Source organism: Canis aureus, chromosome 19 (genome assembly GCF_053574225.1).
Source record: "Canis aureus isolate CA01 chromosome 19, VMU_Caureus_v.1.0, whole genome shotgun sequence".
Taxonomy (NCBI): domain Eukaryota; kingdom Metazoa; phylum Chordata; class Mammalia; order Carnivora; family Canidae; genus Canis; species Canis aureus.
The window spans coordinates 51,711,184-51,731,291 of record NC_135629.1 but is presented as its reverse complement, the minus strand read 5'-3'; the positions used below and the strand labels follow the sequence as shown (position 1 = coordinate 51,731,291).

Here is a 20,108-nt window from a genome sequence, read left to right as displayed (position 1 = left end):
AAAAATAATGCACACATCTTGAGTATACCATTCAACTAAGTTTTTTGTTTTTTTGTTTTTTTAAGATTTATTTATTTATTCATTCAGAGAGAGCGAAGAGAGGGGCAGAGACACAGGCAGAGGGAGAAGCAGGCTCCCTGCAGGAAGCCTGATATGGGACTCGATCCTGGGTCTCCAGGATCACGCCCCGGGCTGCAGGCGGCGCTAAACCGCTGTGTCATCGGGGCTGCCCCCATTCAACTAGTTTTGACCACTGCATGCACCCAACCCCTACCAAGATGTACTACCACTTGAAAAGCACTGTTCCTGGGTGTTCCTGCCACACCACTGTCCAAGGCAACTACTGAGCAGTTTTGGCTTTTTTAGAACTTCGTATAGATGATAGCTTCTTATTATTACTATTACTATTATTAATTTTTTATTTTTTTTGTATTCCGTTGCTCCAAATGTAGCCAGTGGAATTCTTTACAGGTCAACTCCTTGTTCCTTTGGACCACCTGCATTAGTGTGAGCACTTTCTTGCTTTCTGAACTGCAAATGACTGGGCTCAAACAGTTCTGAGGTGAGGTGCCGAATCAACCATTTCTCTGGGGAGCTCTTTTTATTTTTATTTTTATTTTTATTTTTTTTTAATTTTTTTATTTATTTATGATAGTCACAGAGAGAGAAAGAGAGAGAGGCAGAGACACAGGCAGAGGGAGAAGCAGGCTCCATGCACCGGGAGCCCGATGTGGGATTCGATCCCGGGTCTCCAGGATCGCGCCCTGGGCCAAAGGCAGGCGCCAAACCGCTGCGCCACCCAGGGATCCCGGGGGAGCTCTTTTTAGTAAGTTAGACATTATCAGTCCTGTAAAACCTGGAAAGTCTTAGCCACCTGAAACCTTGGTTTAAGCTCTTTTGTTTTTAAAGTCCTTCTGTTTGATGTCTGTTGCAGAGGAGTATAGCATGAAGAGATGGTAAGTGTGACATTAAACATTGGTTCCTGGCATCTTGTTGGGCTTGGAAGGAAGATATTTCTTCTTCTTTTGTGCCAGGTAACTGTGTCCACAGGGACGAGGCACTTATCTGGCATGTCTTTCACCATCCCAGCGGCCAGCCCAGGTCTTGGTGTGGAGGAAGAACATGCTAAATCCTTGCCGATTAAATAAATACAGTTTTTTTTTTTTTTTAAATAAATACAGTTTTAAACATCAGCCTTCTTTATCAGATTGATGAGGTTCCAGCATAGATGTGGCTAGGAGTGGTGGCTGTTTAACATTGCCGTCTCACCATCAGACTATGATTTCTTGATGGTATGCTTCTCTGTTTAGAGCTAGGCATCTGATCGTTGGTTAAATTTTTAGATGGCACTAATTGGGTGCACTTTTGTTAGGACTATGTAAGTACATTCTGCAATTAAGTTAAAAACCGTAATGGCAGTTTTCAGACCTCGCAAGTGAATGCTAACATTACCATCTCCCAGCTTCAACAGCTATCAGTACTTTGCCATTTTGTTTTATATTTGCCCACATCTTCACTGCCTGTCTTTGGAGTATTTTAGAGCAAATACCAAGCAGGTACTTTGAACTGTAAATTTATCTTAAATACGTACCTAGCAGGTAAAGCATTTTTTTTGAACACAGCTTTGATAACATATGTTCCTAACTGAATGAATGGTAAGTTATTCACATAGGACGCACTTTGTATCGTCACTCATCACTTACCGCACACCCCCCCCCGCCATGGCAGCCTGGCAAGTGGAGATCTTGTTGGTAGAAGTTGGTGCCATTTTGAAGGACTGTGGGATTTGTGCTGCATGCTTTCCATAGGTTGACTTGTTTAACTTTCACTGCTCGTGCAAAGGTAGAGGGGCCACATCCATGTTGCAGGTGTAGAAGGAAGCTTCAGGGCCACGTGGCTAGTGGCTGGGCATGCAGAGATTCCAGTCCAGTTATGTATGGAAGCTCCTACTTGGCGGTGACCGAGTGGTTTATCAAGGGCATAGTGAACAGCCGAACTCAGAGCCTGGTCGCCACTCCTCTCCCCACTACCCCCAGCATAGCCTTTGACCCCTGCTTGTCCTCTTGTGTAGCTCTGCAGGAGCATCACCTCTTACTTCACCTTTCATTTTTATAGTTCTACTTTGAAACCTACAAATTTGGGACACCTGGGGGGCTCAGAGGTTGGGCGTCTACCTTTGACTAGGCGCCTGATCCCAGTTTGGGGATTGAGTCTCACATTGGACTCCCTGTGAGGAGCCTGCTTCTCTCTCTGCCTATGTCTCTGCCTCTCTCGTCTGTCATGAATGAATAAATAAAATCTTAAAAAAAAAAAAAACCTACAGATTTGCAATTAGATTGTTAGGTAGTCCTGAAGCATTGTGGGAAATTCTTGTTTTGGCCTGGCATGTCCAAGTTTGTCTTTGAGGCTTGTGCCTTCCAGGTGAAGTCTGCTGCCCTGCCTAGAAACTAAGATTGAAGCAGCTGGCTGTTGCGTGGTTGGATGGCATGGGATAGGTGGATTTCATTAGTTTTGTATTATTGTGATGGATTTCTTTTTTGTTATTTACTCATTTGGAAGATTTTAGCGTGGACCAGACTGTTTGCACAGAGTAGGAATTGAGTAGGTTGTAGTCAGCATGTTATTTAGAGCCCAAGATGGTAATTACAGCTATGCTTGTCCTGAAGACTTCTGTTGTGCACTTGGGTTCTCAAGGCCTCTCTGAAATGGAGCCCATAGGTGTGGTCATGTGGTGCTGTAGTATCCACCTGATGTTTCAGAAGGTTCTTGCATTTCTGGTTTATAGAAGCCTTTTGGGGTTCTTTCTCTCCTGCTTTCCTTCCATTTCTTCATTACTCAAAGACCAGAGCTCCTTCCCTCTCTTTGCCTTCTCCAAACACCAAGATTTTGCTGAACATTTGTGTTGTTACCATTTATTGGGGGCTCGATGATTTGTGTGTATGTATGTTTTCAGGCTTTTTTTGGGGGGTAAGAACTGGAATATTTTACATTAAAAAAATGAAAGAAGATGAAGTAGAAATCTGCTGAATGTGGGTGGGAATTCAGAGTTAGCTTCTAAAACCAGCTGTTTTCATTTTTAGGGGATTTTATAATTAGTTGCTTGTACCTTAGCTTAGCAGTGATTACTTGGAAATAAAAATGTGTCTTGCTGGGTTAACAGTGTCCCTTTGGATGGCTGCACCACTTTTATCTTACTAAGTATCTGGCTACTAAAATTCATCCATCTATGAAATATTTGAAACTAAAAAGATTTTCTGATCTTATAGATAGTTGAAGTATTGATAACATCAAGGAAATCTGTCACAATTTGAAAAGATAAGCAAACATTTGATTTCCAGACACTACAGAAAAAAGAAGTAAAAATGGTAAGTTTTTTTTTTACTCATACTTATTTCTTTATTCATAGTCAAAGATGCAGCATTTCTCCAAGGCATTTGATTCTCCTTTCATTAGACTTTTTGAATTATAAAATACTACTACATAGGGAAAGAGTTCAACTGCATATATATGCATATACACATATATAGATACATATAATTATGTAAAGTTAAGTGTGCCCCCTTTTGACTGCCTGGAGAATGAACTGCTGTTCCATCTGGTTGTCCTGCTTCTCAGACCTTCAGTAGTGGTCGTGTAGGTGGCTTACTTTGACATAAATGATAAGGCATAATTCTGAGTTGGGCAGCTTGAAAAAGAAGTGGAGGATCACTTGGTATCTTTGTGGTTTTTAAATGAGATTTTATATTTCTAGCGTCCGATGCGAATTTTTGTGAATGACGACCGCCACGTGATGGCAAAGCATTCTTCTGTTTATCCAACCCAAGAGGAACTGGAGGCAGTCCAGAACATGGTGTCCCACACAGAGAGGGCTCTCAAAGCTGTGTCTGACTGGATAGATGAACAAGAGAAAGGCAGCAGTGAGCACACTGAGTCGGAGAATGTGGACGTGCCCCCGGAGGATGAGACCAAAGAGGGGGCTGGGTAAGTTTGAGGTTTGGTGGGGGAGGGATCCTTCCTGGAGAGACTGGCCAGCATAGGCGTGAGTGTCTCCTTTTCTTCCCCAGCCTTCCAGGGCCTCTGGGTTCTAGTTGCATTGAATTCACTCACTGAGCATACTTTGGTCTGTCCCTCAGGGAGCAGAAGACTGAGCACATGACCAGAACCCTGCGGGGCGTGATGCGAGTTGGCCTTGTAGCAAAGGGCCTGCTGCTCAAGGGGGACTTGGATTTGGAGCTGGTGCTGCTATGTAAGGAGAAGCCCACGACTGCCCTCCTGGACAAGGTGGCTGACAACCTGGCCATCCAGCTCGCTGTGAGTGACTGTTTCCACCGGGTGGGGTTAGGTCATGCTTGTTGAGGATGCAGAACAGAGGAAGGCTCATTTGTCCTGTGCACGCTGCAAACCCACCTTGGCACGTGCTTTGCTTGTGCCTTATCCACAGGTAATGGGCAGGATGCTGCAGAGCTGCTAAGATTCTGTGGACAGGGCCTGAGTGACTCTGATGGGCCCAGATTCTCTTGTCAGCTGGGAAAGACTTGGTGCCCATGAGGTGCCAGACTATACTGTTCTAGGGTTGCAGCAGGCTAGAACTCTAAATCCACATACAGTTGGGTAGATGGGTTGGTGTATGGATGGTTGAATAGAAGGTACTATTATTAACTCTTCCTCCCTGATCCAAAACTGGACAGAAGAACTTTTTTTTTTTTTTTTAGAAGAACTTTTTAAAAAGCAGCTTGTTTTGTTACAAAATAGTGTTGTATAAATAATAGCCTCTGATATTTTTTAAGAATTTACTACACCAGGACAGCCCCGGTGGCGCAGCGGTTTAGCGCTGCCTGCAGCCCGGAGCGTGATCCTGGAGACCCTGGATCGAGTCCCACATTAGGCTCTCTGTATGATACCTGCTTCTCCCTCTGCCTGTGTCTCTGCCTCTCTCTCTCTCTCTCTCTCTCTATGAATAAATAAATAAAATCTTAAAAAAAAAAAGAACTTACTACACCAGACTCTTGGCCAGGTGTGTTGTTTATATGTATATCGTTTCCTCCTCGAAACAACCCTTTGAGATAGGATCATATCGTCTCGGTCTTTTTATTCATCCATTCATTCATTCATTCATTCATGAGAGACAGAGAGAGGCAGAGACAGAGGCAGAGCAAGAAGCAAGAAGCAGGCTCCATGCAGGGAGCCCGATGTGGGGGACTCGATCCCGTGACCCCAGGATCATGCCCCAGGCCGAAGGCAGGCACTAAACTGCTGAACCACCTGGGGATCCCCACATCTCAGTATTTTAGAAGATGTGACTAGGGTGCAAGGAGCTGAGTTGTTGAACCCTGCACTCCTGGTTGTGAGTCCTGGGATTTTAGAACCTCCAATCATTACCACCATATGCTGCCTCCTTGGGACACATTTACCCTCCACGTTCACAGGATAAGCAAAAGAATAAAAAAAAGAAACTAAGAAATCGCATTCCTTAAGGGAAACACACTTCATTTTCACACGTAAACGTGGATTTTTTTCCCACATGGTGACTGATAATTTGAGATTTAGGATAGAGGTCAGAATTGAAATGTGGAGTTAATGCAGTATAGTAGATACTTCTGGAGAGCTATATTTCAGGTGAATGAAGCCCTAAACTTTGTTTTGGTGGTAATTTTTTACATTACTTTTAATCTATATTTATAAAAGGTATATTCATTGATGAAAGTTACTTTGTTGTAAATGTTTTTATTTTTTTTATTTTTTATTTTTTTAAATTTATTTATGATAGTCACAGAGAGAGAGAGAGGCAGAGACACAGGCAGAGGGAGAAGCAGGCTCCATGCACCGGGAGCCTGACGTGGGATTCGATCCCGGGTCTCCAGGATCGCGCCCTGGGCCAAAGGCAGGCGCCAAACCGCTGCGCCACCCAGGGATCCCGTTGTAAATGTTTTTAAAGGAAAGGCATTTTTTGTAAAAAGTCTTTAAAGGAAGATACAAATAAAGTGTATTTTTATTGAATCAGATTAGTGTTTTTTGACTAGGGCAATTTTGCCCCCCACAGAGGACCTTTGGCGATTTGGAGAGAGTTGATCTTGTGACAATGTGTGGGAGGGGGCTGCTGCTGATAACCACTAGGTAGGGGCTGGAAATGGCTGCTCGGTGTCCTCCAATACAGAGGTTAGCCCCACAGCCCAGGAATATACATAGCACTGAGGTGGAGAAACCCCGGTTTAGATATTTCAATGTGCATCTGCCCCTCCCTCAACGTGACTTTTCCTGTATTGTTTCCCCTAACAAAAATAAAATCGTAAGAGCATGAATTTTCTTCATCAAGGCATGTAACTAACAACAACAACAAAAAATGATGTAACTGGTACAAAGGAGAAAGCAGAAGCCAGGTGAACACCCTTTTATAGATACATGTGTTTGCAGCAAGTACTTGCATATTTTTGTATGCATTATGTGCTACACGTTATCTTACTATGCAGTTTTCTTGCCACATGGATGGCTGCTCATCTCCATATGGCAAATACCTGTGGTGGATGCTCACTCTGCTGGGTGTTATACTTTGCACATCATATCTGTGTAAGCCTCCTGCAGCCAGATGCTATGGATCTTGTCACGAAGTCCATTTTACAAATTAGAAACCAGCATCTTAATGAGATTAAATGACTTATCTAAAGTTACACGACTACCAAACAACAAAATGAAGATTCACACCCTTGTCTCCTTTTCCCAGACCCTGAAAATCTTACTGTTGCTTTGTAAAGCTCCCTATGAAAAATCGCTTTTCTGCGTAGTTAGGGACCCCCACTCTGGAGTACTCAGAAAACGGCAAGAGACTTGGCAAGAGGGAGGCACTGATCCCTAGATGAAGGCACCACTGTTGTGTCACAACCCAAGAAGTTGACATGTGTGCTGTGGTAACCAGCGAAACAGCTGTAGATTGCCTATCTTGAGGAAGTGTGTTTGAAAGTTGCATTTTCTTTTGTAGGCTGTTACAGAAGACAAGTACGAAATACTCCAGTCTGTTGATGATGCTGCGATTGTGATAAAAAACACAAAAGAGCCTCCATTGTCCCTGACCATCCACCTGACATCCCCTGTTGTCAGAGAAGAAATGGAGAAAGTATTAGCCGGAGGTAGGGAGGCTGAGAAAAGCCAGCAGGACTTTGGAAACTCGGTGTTCCCTCGCCAGTCAAATGTGCTATTCAGTTTTAGACTGCTTTGATAAAAGGCCGTCGGTGTAGCTTTGGCCACGTACTCTGAGGTCACATCTCCCGTTCAGTTTCAGTACTTGGGAGTTTGCACTAAAAGTGAGTAGCACTTTTTTCGTAGAGGATTGCACCATTTTTGTTTTATCTTTAATCCTTGAATGTTTTCATCGGTGTTACACTTGGTTTTTCTGTTGAGCGTTCTCTGGCCTTGGAAAAGTATGTCCCTGGTGATTTTATGGCTTTTAAATTATGGAAGACAACCAGATGGTTTCTGCATGAACATCACATTGGAGTCGTGCAAACAGCTTGTGTTGCAGCAGAACCGAGGGCTGCTTCGCTTGTCCTCTTCCAGGGCTGCTTTTATCAGCTGCCATGATTGAAATGCAAAGAGCTGGTACAGAGTTTTGGATAAAGTTGTGAACAATTGTGTGATTTTTCAAACCAAAACCTCAGAAGCTTTTGCAATTGAAAGGCCACCAAGGGCCCCTCATGCCTTTCTTCTGTGCGGACGTTTTTTTAATCCGAGATCTCTTACCACAGAGTGAAGGTAACAGGCCTTATCCAAATCCCTGACACATGAGTGGCAGCAGTGACAGTGCTCCAGTTCTGCTGCAGCAGAGGCTCACACTTTGCGCCCTCGTTGCTATTCTTTGGTTACCTTTGGTTCCGATACCTGATTCCAATTATCGATTTAGGGACGCTGGACCTTTGACCAACAGGACTCTCTCTGTCAAGGGCTGGGGCTAGGGCAGTCCCGCCTGGTGGGCGGAGGTGGTCCCCTTTGCTGCAGATGCCTCAGGGGATGGCCGTTGTGGGAAGCAGAGAAGGGAGTTCATTTCCACTCCCCCCACCTATTTTGGGGTTTTTTGTTTCTATTTTTGGGGGGTTTTTGTTTTGATTTTTTGTTTGGTTTCGTTTTTGGTTTTGTTTTTGGGGTTTTTTTTTTGTTTTTGGTTTTGTTTTTTTGTTTTTTGTTTTTGTTTTTTACTATTGAAATTTTTAGCATAGCTAATTTATTGGGAGATCATGGGGAGGAAGCAAGGTAATTGTCTATTAGAAGATAGGATCCACCTATCTGTCCCACTCCCCCATGGGATTATTCCTTCTAGAGTAACTTCCCACTTTTGCTTTTGTTTTTGTTTTTTTTTTGGAAGGGCCTCCGATTTTTACGATCTCCTCAAGGCAGAGTTAAACGCACTCTAGCTTCTCCTTCCCTGGTCTAGGGTGGAGATGACTTGAGATTCTGGGAGCCTCAGCTGCCCTTTAGGAAGCTGCCACATCCCCTTTCCACCTGACAGAAACCCCTTGGTCAAACTGTGCCTTGTCTTCTTATTCCATCCATGAATAGAAACGCTATCAGTCAACGACCCCCCGGACGTTCTGGACAGGCAGAAATGCCTTGCTGCCTTGGCGTCCCTCCGACACGCCAAGTGGTTCCAGGTTTGCATTTTGTTCTTCTATTTGTCTTTTGGTAGAGAATTCCTAAGTTTTAACTTGGCTAACTTTCACCATAAAGTTTCGGTAACGTTGAAGATCTCTGTGCTGAACTTAGCACCTGCAGGCGTGCAGCTGCTAACGGAGCGCGCATAGACAAATTTGACGTCCCCAAAGGAGGCTTGTGACTGAGTAGGTGGGCTGCTGCTGCTTTGTGCCAAGAGTAACATTGTTCTTGTCCACAACGGTGAAAGCGCTGCTGGCCACACACTTGATGGTCTTGAACGTTCACCGTTTACCCTTGACAAAGTAGCACCCTGAGACTTGTGTTTTTCATGTTTGCCTTGTGTTTAGGGAGGTTCCCTGGTGTAAAGAGCCTGTGCTTTGTTCTCTAGGCCAGAGCCAACGGGCTGAAGTCGTGTGTCATTGTCATCCGGGTCCTGAGGGACCTGTGTACCCGAGTGCCCACCTGGGGTCCTCTCAGAGGATGGGTAAGGCACCTTCATAGCTGTGGCCACTTGGGGGGTCATGGGTGCAGACTTTCTCCCATATCCCAAGAATATGTTAGAGTAACTGGGCTGGCGTGGCCGTTTGGGGTGTGGCCAGTGCATCCCTGTACTGGCCATTTATTGAACAACTACTTCATGCCATCCCCTGGGAGGGGGATGAGAGCTAGACCAGGATATCCATCTCCTCCCCTCCCCCATCCACCCACCATAGTAGACTCAGAGCTCAGCCTAGGGAGGGGGCTGCCAGGTAGCACGTTTACTGTGATCCACGAAGAAGCCTTTTTGTAGCTGTTCTCGGACAGGGGTCAGCAAAGTGGCACCTATAGGCCAGTTCTGGCCAGCCGTCTCTTTATCAGTAGCCCATAGTTAAGAACGGTGTTTATTTTTTTAAGTGGCTATATGATAAATAGAAGTACCTGTGTAACAGCGTCAGCTTTGCCTCTTGGCCCACACAGTCTGAAAGATTTAAAGTTTGTTCTTTTAAGGAAGAGTCACCAGGCCAGGCTCTGGTTGTCCTGTCTTTGGTTTAGCCTCAACTCATGCACTTGGAGGGGTTTGACACCCCCATCCCCCACAACCCTGGGAAAACACACACACCGACAGCTCCTTAGTGTTGGCTGCCCACCTCCTGCACAGTGGCGCTAACTGTACCTCTTGCCTTTCAGCCCCTTGAGCTTCTCTGTGAGAAGTCCATCGGCACTGCCAACAGACCAATGGGTGCCGGCGAGGCCCTGCGGAGAGTGCTGGAGTGCCTGGCGTCGGGCATCGTGATGCCAGGTTGGGGCCTTGTGCTTTGCAAGTTGCAGGGAAAGAACAGGGATTGAGGCCCTGAGGCCACTTCCTGGCGGGTCCCCTGACCGGGTTAGGGCAGCAGCCGCCCCGTGTCCCCCTAGGGCTGAAGCATGTGACTACCCTCTTGCACCATCATATCCAGCCCTGTGTCGGCTCCGCAGCTGTGACTCAGGGCGGATCCGGGGCAGTGGTGACCCACTCCCACGCGAGCTCCTTGCACTGAGACACGTGGGTTATTTATCTCACGGACTGGACGCTGAGTGGGTCACCGAGCTCAGCGTGTTTTCCAGAGCTGGGTGTGGATGGGGCGTGGGGGGTAACGCACCTGGTTCCCTCAGCCAGCACAACTCTTCCGAGATGCTAAAAGATAATCCTCTGCATATCTTCCTTGTTTCCTGCCTTCAGATGGTTCTGGCATTTATGACCCTTGTGAAAAAGAAGCCACTGATGCTATTGGGCATCTAGACAGACAGCAACGGGAAGATATCACACAGAGTGCGCAGGTATAGTCATCGCCATTGCCAACGTGAGCCCTTACCCAGTCTGTAATCACTGGCTTCCAGTTCCATTACTGGGTATTCTCAGGGTCGCCACTGGACTCGTAGGCTCAGGTTGGGGACTGAAGGTGAAGGGATTGTGCCTGATACAGGGCGCCCCAATCTGGGCTGCTTCTTTCCCTTGGCGCCACGCGTGGTTGTCGCCTGTCCCCTCAGCCTGCTCGAGTGCTACTTTTGGACACCGAGTTCAGCGGGGAGATGTATTTGCTGTGTGCACTGCTCCAGGGTCCTTCCCTTGCAGGCCCACCACGTGGCTCCGTGTGGCAACCAGTCCCCAGGTTGGGGTCTCCTGTATTCCTCTCGAGGGGGGTGGTCACAGGCTGGCCTTCCCCCACAGCGAGGTTGGGTCCTGACAGTCAGGCCCTCCCCTGGCTGTTGGGGGACCCCTTGCTGTTGTAGGGGAGACCGTTAGCAACCCCCTCAGCTCCCACCCCTTCCAGAAGGCATTAGCGAGCGCACACACCTTGGCGGGGAGCACAGGGCGGCTGAGTCAGGTCCTCTTCCCCTTCTCCAGCATGCTCTGCGACTTGCTGCGTTTGGCCAGCTCCATAAAGTTCTGGGTATGGATCCTCTGCCTTCTAAGATGCCCAAGAAACCAAAGAATGAAAACCCAGTGGACTACACAGGTAAGCATGCCATGGGCTCAGCCCCAGGCTGATGGTGTCAGCGTGGACTCCAGCAAGAGCACAGGAGGGATCCTTAGCCTTTTTTCTGTTCTTTTTTTTAGTTCAAATTCCCCCCAGCACCACCTACGCCATTACACCCATGAAACGCCCTATGGAAGAAGATGGGGAGGAGAAGTCCCCTAGCAAAAAGAAGAAGAAAATTCAGAAGAAAGGTACTAGTGTTTGTCTTTAGCACTTGGTTTGTCTTTCTCCTAGCTCGATTAAGAGTCCTCCCAAAGTGGTGAGATGCTTGCTTTTGCCTTAATTTCCTCAGATGTGATACCAAAGCCCGTTTTTAAATGACTAATTGTGGTGCGGGTCTGGAATACATACGGGGTGGTTTTGTGTAGCACTGTGCCACAGGAGGGCGTCGGAGGAGCTGCCGCCTCCCACCTCCTTGGTTAGCCTCAGCTGACGGCGCACCACCGTGTCGGTGTTCTCTCTCCAGAGGAGAAGGCCGAGCCGCCTCAAGCAATGAACGCTCTCATGAGACTAAACCAGCTGAAGCCGGGACTGCAGTATAAGCTGGTTTCCCAGACTGGTCCAGTCCATGCCCCCATCTTCACCATGTCTGTGGAGGTAGATGGCAACTCCTTCGAGGCTTCTGGACCATCCAAAAAGACTGCCAAGCTGCACGTGGCTGTGAAGGTACATGCCGGCAGTGTTGTGTACCGCATGCCTGTTCTGTGAACAAAAGCACTTCTGCACCTTGGGCTCTTTTATATGTTATTGAAACCCTTGATGTGGACAACATGAGGCTTAGAGAGGGTGTGTGAACACTGAGATGGGTGGATATTTTAATGTTTGCCAAGTCACACATGAAAGAATGGCTTCATCATTGTGGTTGACAGGCAGAGAGTCTCTGAATGTGGGCGAGCATCAGAGTTTCAGGGGGGTGGGATAGGCGGGAGGGGGAGAAAAAAACACCCTCTGGATTCCTGGCTGCCACCTTAGGAGCTTCTGATTCTGGATCCTGGGGAATGCGAGATCTACGTAGGTAACCCTGGTGCTACATCCCCCTCCGTAACTGGGGAGCCTTGTGCATGTCCACCTGCAGGTGTTACAGGACATGGGCCTGCCTACTGGCGCTGAAGGCAGAGACTCCAGCAAGGGAGAGGATTCGGCTGAAGAAACAGAAGCAAAGCCGGCTGTGGTGGCCCCTCCGCCTGTGGTGGAAGCTGCTTCGACTCCCAGTGCTGCCTTCCCCTCAGATCCCACTGCCGAGGTGAGCACATGGTGGGGGCTGATGTGCCCGACAGGTTGCAGCAGGCAGTCCTGTGTTCTCTGAGCCAGGAGGGTTACTGGTTCTTGTTTTCTCTCCCCCACCCCCATAAAGAGTAGCTTCATGTCTAGGAGCCTGTATAGGGAGCGGGGTGGAGCCTCTGAGCCACCACCAAGAGGCCCTTGCTGATGTTGCCCCAATACCCAGGGCTGTGGTGGGATGGCCCTCAGTTGAAGTCAGGCCATGCCCCAGAGATAGGGTATGGATGGAGGCAGTCCCATTGCTGGGAGGCCCTCAGAGGACTTCCAGAGGCTGGGAGGCAAGGGTGATGAGGGACAGCAGGGGAAATGGACTGGAAGGGCCTCTGGCATATTTGGGGGGCGGCTGTCATCCTCCACGTGCTGGAAAGCCCTTAGCTGAGTTTTTTGGTTTTCTTTTCTGTTTTCCCTGAGAACGTAAAACAGCAGGGGCCGATCCTGACCAAGCATGGCAAGAACCCTGTTATGGAACTTAATGAAAAGAGGCGTGGCCTCAAGTACGAGCTCATCTCAGAGACTGGGGGCAGCCACGACAAGCGCTTCGTCATGGAGGTGAGCAGCCAGCTCCCAGGAGAGTAGTCACTGCCCCAGAGGGAAGCATTGGGCCGCCCTGACACACATCTGTTCTTTCCAGGTCGAGGTGGATGGACAGAAATTTCAGGGTGCTGGCTCAAACAAAAAGGTGGCAAAAGCATATGCCGCTCTTGCTGCACTAGAAAAGCTATTCCCTGATGCTCCTCTCGCCCTGGAAGCCAACAAGAAGAAGAGAGCCCCTGTGCCTGTCAGAGGTGGACCGAAATTTGCTGCTAAGGTGAGTAGTCGTCCCCCGCAGTCTGTGGCCTGAGCTGGAGCTCTCCTGTGTTTGGAGCTTGAGGTGAATGCAACTTGTCTCTGTTCTCTCCCCTGCAGCCACATAACCCTGGGTTCGGCATGGGAGGCCCCATGCACAATGAAGTACCCCCACCCCCAAACCTTCGAGGGCGGGGAAGAGGAGGGAACATCCGAGGTCGAGGTCGAGGGAGAGGATTTGGCGGCGCCAATCATGGAGGCTACATGAATGCTGGTGAGGAGCCTTGTCTTGTGTTGTCCCAGGGATCTGGCTTGCTCCCTTCAGTGAGTGGGGCCCCTGGGGTCAGGCTGGGATAGCAGGAGGGGTCGGGGAGGGCAGACCCACCTTCTACCCCCGTAACCCTGTGCGTTCCTTTCCAGGCGCTGGATATGGCAGCTATGGGTATGGAGGCAACTCGGCGACGGCAGGCTACAGTAAGTGTGTGTTTCTCTTTGTCTGAGGTTGGGGAGAAGCTACAGCTTAGCTCCCACACCTGAGTTAGAGCAGGGTGGCCCACCAGCAGCACCCTCCCTGAGATTTAAGAGTGGCACGCATCTTTTCTGAGTGATTAGGGCAGGCAATCCTCCAGCCCCATCCTGCAAAAGTGTAATTTGTTCTTTAAATGTTAACACACGTTTGTGTGACTCGAAATTTCCTTAAAAGTCAAAATTTTAAATTTCTCTGCTTTAAGCCATGCGAAGCACCAGTCCTGTGATTATGCTTTTCCTGACAGTGCACAGCTCTTGTCTTGAGAAGGAGCCTTCATTGGGGGGTTACAGGAGCAGAGAAATCTAAAACATGAATTTCAAATGTGGCGCTCTGTGCCATTTTTCAAAAGAATTCTAATTTTTTTTCTCTGCTCTGTCTCCCCCTTTTGTAGGTGACTTTTTCACAGACTGCTACGGCTATCATGATTTTGGGTCTTCCTAGAGCATCTAAAAGTATTGCACACAAAATCAACTTTTTACTCCAATTTTCTCGAACTCCAAAACCCAAAGTGTCCGTGCTGTGCCCCTGTGCTTCACTGGGTTTCTCAACCGTGGCTTGTCACCGCAGCTTGTCTGAAACTCTTAGCCTGCAGAATTTAAGACAATGGCAGTTTTTATCGTGATTTGCCTTTGAACTTGGTCATATTGAAGTTCACAATAAGTGGAAAACAATTTTCAGAGAATGCATTTTTGTGCAGAATTGCACAGAATTCTAGAGCCAGCGTTGGTCAGCATCAAGGCAAAAGCCCACCTTTGCTTTTTATGGAAAGCATTACTTTATTTAAGAGACAGATAATGATGCATTTTAATCTACCTTTGTCTTAATTTACAGCAGGTTTTGTATGAATTTTTAACCTTTTAACAAATTCCCAAATCTGGTTGATGCCTTTGACAGTAATGAAAACGATTTTATCACATCTGAATCCAGAGCAACTGGCTTTTTCTTTTTCTTTTCCTTTTCCTTTTCCTTTTTTTTTTTTTTTTTTTTTAATAAGCTTGTAAAACGTGGGGAACATTGGGAATTGTACATTGTGCTAAGTTAACCTCTCCCGCCTTTTGTAAATGCTCTGGTGGGTTCTTGTTTGGGGGTGCGGTATTTTGTGGCTGGTTTAGTTAGAGGTGAACTCTCAAAGGTATCAAAACTGTGCTTCCATTATTAGTGTGGGAAACAGACAGGCTTTAGGGGAGAGAGAACGTGGAATTTTGCAAGTCCTAATCATAGCTGCAAATGCATGGGATTCTAGAGTTTGTTTTAATGGGGCTTCAAAATAAGCAGAAAGACTTAATGCGTAGCCCGATTCTCCAGTGAGGAGCTGGCCTCTCCGGGCCTGTGCTGTTGGGTATGCAGCCCTGATGGATTCCAGAAGACCTGGAATCTTCTGCCCTCTCACCTCAGGGTGCAGGCTGGAGTTTCTGACTTCTCCCTGTGCGCAGAGGCACACAGAAGCAGTAGGGTTCTTTACAGAGACCCCCGTTTCCTGATGGCAGTCCCTTTTGGAAAGAGCATGGCTGGGCTCTAGTCAGTAGTCCTTTGTGGCGAAGCCTGCCTTTGTGTTGACTTGCAAGATTTTGCGCTTCTTCAGGCAAAAACTGGTCAAAACGGTTACTATATAATTTGTTCCCAGAGGTTTGAAACATTCAGTGAAACTTTTTAAAACTTTGCATGATGTATTTTTTTTTCTTTTTAGAAAGTTATTGTTTGAGAATAATGTCTTTTTATACCAGGAAATAGTTATCCTGAAATGACGTTGAAAACTTCTCCTTCCCTTTATTTTTTTTTAATCAATACATGTTAAAGTAACAAGTCCTCAGTACTTGGCGTCTTCATTCATTCCTGTGCTTGAGGAGGGGTGCTGAGGTGCTCAGTTTAGGCCGTGGGGCAGCTTAGGTGGCGGGGTTCTGAGAGGGGGTCTGCAGAGGATCTCCTGTCCTCCAGCCTCCTTGCCAGGCCTTCGCATGTTTGCTCTCTTCGCATTGTGGACCATGTCCTTCTTGGTGTTTGGCTTTGTGATGGGGGCGGGTGGCGGGGTGGAGGAGGCCGCCTGAAGAAAATAAACTGATGTCACAGATCAGTTTTATCCAAATTATTGTTTCAACAACTCAAGACCTAGCAGTGTGGGGTGCGCAGCTCCAGCGGGTGGGAGGGATGCGATGACTCCCAAATTAACTACCCAAAAGGCGGGGGAACCCTTCATGCTAAATACGGGAAGGAAGGATGGGCCCGTGTGGGAGTGTCCCCTCCCCCTCCCACCCACCCTGGGCACACCAGGGTAGCTCCAGGCTGTCTGTAGACTGGCAGCACCAACCAGCAAAAGTGAGTGAGCCCACCGGCACCCCCTGCCCAGGGAGCCAGGAGCTCCACTGCCCCCTCTGAGCGCTGGGGATTGCTCTGCTGGGCTTGAGAGTTCACCCATGCGTCCCGGCCTCCCCTTCCTCCCACCTCACCTTAGCTGACCCATCCCCCATCGGCCCACCTGAGTGTCTGGTGGGGGCAGGGTGTGGGCATACCTGTCCTGTGGGATGGGATCTCCACGTAGGAGGACCAGAGGAGGGTCTCACTGTGACATGCTCAGCCTCTGGATCTGAGGATGTGGCAGCCTCCCTGCACGCTTGGCAGTCCATGCTCGGTCCACCTGCCCCTGGCAGCTGTGCTGGGAACAGAGGGGCCCTCTGGAGCGCCCACTGAGGCTGTAGCTTGAGGCCTGGCCTGGATGTTCGGATCCTAACTTTTGAGCCAGCCTCCTTTGCCCCAAGAATCAATCCCTAAGTCCTACGTCTGCAAGAATCACCAGGGAGATACCCCAGGTCGTTTGACTGACTCTCAAGAGCCACGTCAGACCAGTTCTTCTTCCAGGGATGACAGCAGTTTGAGGGGCCTTGTTAAAGAGCATCTCTTGGGGTCACCCAGGCCTATGACTGCAGAGCCTCTTCCCAGCACAGCAGGGGGGAGTGGGGGTGGCCGGCTGCTTCTCTGGGGCTTTGCTTTCCCTGTCACCGTTGGGGACATCTGGGTAACAGTCAGCTAGTCATGAATGTCATCTCGCGCTCGGAGCTCATCTCATTGTAATGTTGACATCCGCTGCAAAAGCTGCTGTTGGCGCGCTGTCCTGCCGCTGCTTGGCAAAGATCCATTGTTGTCATCAGCTGATGGGTGAGTGGAGCTGAAGGCTGGACCAGTCCAAACCAGGCTGCTCTGAGGACCGGAGCCACTGCTCCTCCCTCTCCTGCCTCTGTCCCTCTGCCCTGGCCTGGGCAGCGGGCTCGTGGGTCAGCCTTCAGGACCCACAGCTGCGACCTTCCCTGTCTTTCCCTTCCCGTCTCCCCCGTCCTACGCCTGATCCGCTGCCTTCCTGTTTAGGTCAGTTCTACAGCAACGGAGGGCATTCTGGGAATGCCGGTGGTGGCGGCGGCGGGGGCGGTGGTGGCTCCTCTGGCTATGGCTCCTACTACCAAGGCGACAACTACAACTCACCAGTGCCCCCGAAACACGCTGGAAAGAAGCAGCCCCACGGGGGCCAGCAGAAGCCCTCCTACGGCTCGGGCTACCAGTCCCACCAAGGCCAGCAGCAGTCCTACAACCAGGGCCAGTACAGCAACTACGGCCCCCCCCAGGGCAAGCAGAAGGGCTATAATCATGGACAAGGCAACTACTCCTCCTACTCAAACTCCTACAGCTCCCCCGGGGGCGGGGGCGGATCAGACTACAGCTACGAGAGCAAATTCAGTGAGTTGGCTTCCAGGGCCCCGAGGCCTGGCCAGGGTCCAGGCTGGCGGCGCATCCCGTGGAGTGGCGGAAGCTCAGCATTGCCCTGACCTCTTGCTGAGGGACTGGAAGGAAGCCGGGCGGTGCTGGCTGCCCGGGTGGGCTTTAGGAGAATCCTGGAGGCAGAGTTCCCCTGGCCTGCATCCTTGCTCTTCCCTTCCTGTCGCTTTCTCCGAAGGCAGGTCTAGTGGAGGCCCCTGTGCCAAGGAAGCCTGTGGGTTGAGGCTGGGGCACAAGGGTGGAGTCTCTGAGTCTGGGCAGCTACTGTGAGGTAACTTCCAGGGATGGGCTCTGGAAACAGTGTTGCGTTCAGCCTCCAAAAGAGCCCAAGTCACTTTTCTGCTCCGCCTCTCCCTCCACCTCATGCACAAACTCAGCAGGCTGCGCTGGTGGCTGAGCTAGGAAAGCGTAGGTGTGCGCTTGTTTTCTATGATGGGACACTGGCCAGCAGGAGGGCCAGGGACTTTAAAGAAGCTGTGCTCCCTGTGTGTGGGCCAGGGGGCACCGGGTGCCTGGTTGGTAACAGCTGGGTGGGAGGAGAAGAGACTGGTGTATGGCTCCTGAATTGCTGGGAAGCTTGTGTTGGAGGGGAAGGTGGGAAGACAGGATGCACCTGGGCCCTCCAATCCAGGGCACAGAGACCTAGCAGGGCTCCAGCCGGCCCCTTGCAGTTCTAGGTTGAATTGGCGTGTTCCAGGTTTAAGCAGTCAGAACAGGGTGATTTGCAAAGGCTTATAGTCTCAACCTACGGCCTGCTACTTCCAGGCCCACAGCTCAAGGATCCTGGACCACCCCAGCTGTGTCTTTGCCAAGGCCCCTTAACCACATTATCTTCTCTCCTCCAGACTACAGTGGTAGTGGAGGCCGGAGCGGCGGGAACAGCTACGGCTCAGGCGGGTCGTCCTACAACCCAGGGTCACACGGGGGCTACGGCGGAGGTTCTGGGGGCGGCTCCTCATACCAAGGCAAACAAGGTGGGCCTGGATTGGCAGGTGGCACAGCCGGGGGAGGGGGGAGGGGTCCGATGATGAGGGGCATCACCTGGCGGGTAGCATAGGCAGGGCTACAGTGGCACCTGCCATCTGGCTTCCATGTGGGCTGAGAATAGGAAGAGGGAGATCTGGGCACACGGGCTCAGGGATACTTCCAGCATCTCAGCTTTCCAGAAGCCAGACATCCAGATGATAGCTAGATCACACCTGAATGGAAAAACGCTGATGACACTGAGGCCCACACAGCCTGCTGTGTGGCCTCTGGTTCAGGGGCTTCAGGCTCGGCCTTGTGCTTGGGCAGCCCCCAGATACAGCTCCCGCTGCTGCTGCCTCTGCCTCTACTGGGCAGATCCTCACCGCTTACAAACCAGGGTCCGGTGGTTCTACCTCGCAGGGTGTTGGTGACAACCAACCCCATTTACCCAGGAAGGGCACTGAGCCAGAGGCAGTGCCCAGACTGCTGCCCTGCTGTGGTCTCCCCAGTGGACATGACGTGGACACACAACATGGCTCAGGTGTTGCCGTGGTCCTGAGATCTGATTACAGGCAAAGCCCCGTGCCCCTCACCTCTAACCCACCCCTCTCTTCCCCAGGAGGCTACTCGTCACAATCAAACTACAACTCCCCGGGGTCCGGCCAGAATTACAGCGGCCCTCCCAGCTCCTACCAGTCATCACAGGGCGGCTACGGCAGAAACGCAGACCACAGCATGAACTACCAGTATAGATAAAGCCCCCCCCGAGGGGTGAAGATTTGTACCTTCTGCACTTACCCCTCGTTGTAAGATTCAGTTTTATGCATCACAGTTAACATGTCAGCTGGCCCCTCCAGGCCCCTTCCGCCCCAACTTGTCCACGTTGCTGTGTTGTGAGGTGCAGCTGGTCACGCCCGTGACCCGTCCTGTGACCCATATTTAGCCGTGTTTGGGACTTCCATGTCTTCAATGGTTTGTTAGTTGCCATCACAACTTTGTCCGAGTAGAGTTTTTTGAGTTCTTGCAGTTACGTATCCCTCTGTCTATTTACAATTGGTGTTAGTGTTAACTCAGTTTGTCTTTAAATAGCTACAGAAGGGATACATCATCTGTTAATGCTTTTGTGAAGTGAGTTAAACGAGCTTTCTGTATTTTAATGCTTTAGTGTTTCAGTTTTATAAGTGAAGATTTTATTTTAAAAACCAGTGGGAAAGAGTGGGTTTTTTTTGTATGTCTGGATCATTCAGGCAGTACATCTGAGTTAAGCTGAATGTAGACAAATAAAGAAAAAGAAAACTCTGTGCCCGTGGTAGGCTTGGGTGTCTGACCCACCAGCAGTGTGATGGGCAGGTTCCTCCACTGTTCCCAGCACGGGAATGCAGGGTGGGGGTGGCAGGGCAGTCCCCTCTCACCAAAGCGTCTGGCTCCAGGCCTCTAGATGCCTTTATTCCAAGTTTGGCTGGGGCCAGCACCCCAGTTACATGGGATCTCGTATTCCTGGTGTCCCAGGGGCTCTTGGGGTCTGCACAGTGGCATACAAGTGGCCCACGCTGGTGTTTGGGGACTTGCTCACACATTTCAGCATGCTTGCTTTTCTGCTCCTTGAATTCTGGTGTAGTTTTAAGTGCAGTTTCTTGTTTCCATGAAGT

The 20,108-nt window shown here is 49.5% G+C and overlaps 1 protein-coding gene and 1 long non-coding RNA gene across 7 annotated transcripts in view; one reads left to right on the top strand and one right to left on the bottom strand.

Moving 5' to 3' along the window:
- ILF3 (interleukin enhancer binding factor 3) overlaps positions 1-19,760 on the top strand; it is a 29,622-nt gene extending 9,862 nt beyond the window's left edge. The window contains exons 2-20 of one of the 6 annotated variants that reach the window (XM_077859943.1): positions 3,267-3,365; positions 3,752-3,981; positions 4,134-4,311; positions 6,974-7,121; positions 8,545-8,636; positions 9,026-9,121; positions 9,805-9,916; positions 10,337-10,434; positions 11,003-11,114; positions 11,216-11,326; positions 11,602-11,801; positions 12,211-12,378; positions 12,840-12,965; positions 13,048-13,224; positions 13,323-13,476; positions 13,623-13,676; positions 17,089-17,454; positions 18,339-18,467; positions 19,079-19,760. In XM_077859943.1, coding sequence (XP_077716069.1) covers positions 3,363-3,365; positions 3,752-3,981; positions 4,134-4,311; positions 6,974-7,121; positions 8,545-8,636; positions 9,026-9,121; positions 9,805-9,916; positions 10,337-10,434; positions 11,003-11,114; positions 11,216-11,326; positions 11,602-11,801; positions 12,211-12,378; positions 12,840-12,965; positions 13,048-13,224; positions 13,323-13,476; positions 13,623-13,676; positions 17,089-17,454; positions 18,339-18,467; positions 19,079-19,215 — 2,691 coding nt within the window. In that variant the 5' untranslated portion in view covers positions 3,267-3,362 and the 3' untranslated portion in view covers positions 19,216-19,760. Of the gene's footprint in view, positions 1-3,266; positions 3,366-3,751; positions 3,982-4,133; positions 4,312-6,973; positions 7,122-8,544; positions 8,637-9,025; positions 9,122-9,804; positions 9,917-10,336; positions 10,435-11,002; positions 11,115-11,215; positions 11,327-11,601; positions 11,802-12,210; positions 12,379-12,827; positions 12,966-13,047; positions 13,225-13,322; positions 13,477-13,622; positions 13,677-14,122; positions 15,803-17,088; positions 17,455-18,338; positions 18,468-19,078 lie in introns of those variants that run through there. The other 5 variants (XM_077859942.1, XM_077859945.1, XM_077859944.1 and 2 more) reach the window with 5 other exon arrangements.
- LOC144290575 (uncharacterized) lies at positions 14,669-17,810 on the bottom strand. Its single transcript, XR_013358161.1, has 2 exons — positions 16,239-17,810; positions 14,669-15,772 (listed from the first exon to the last, which is right to left on the bottom strand). It is a non-coding gene; the product is annotated as an uncharacterized LOC144290575 (long non-coding RNA).
- Positions 19,761-20,108: the final 348 nt, after the last annotated feature.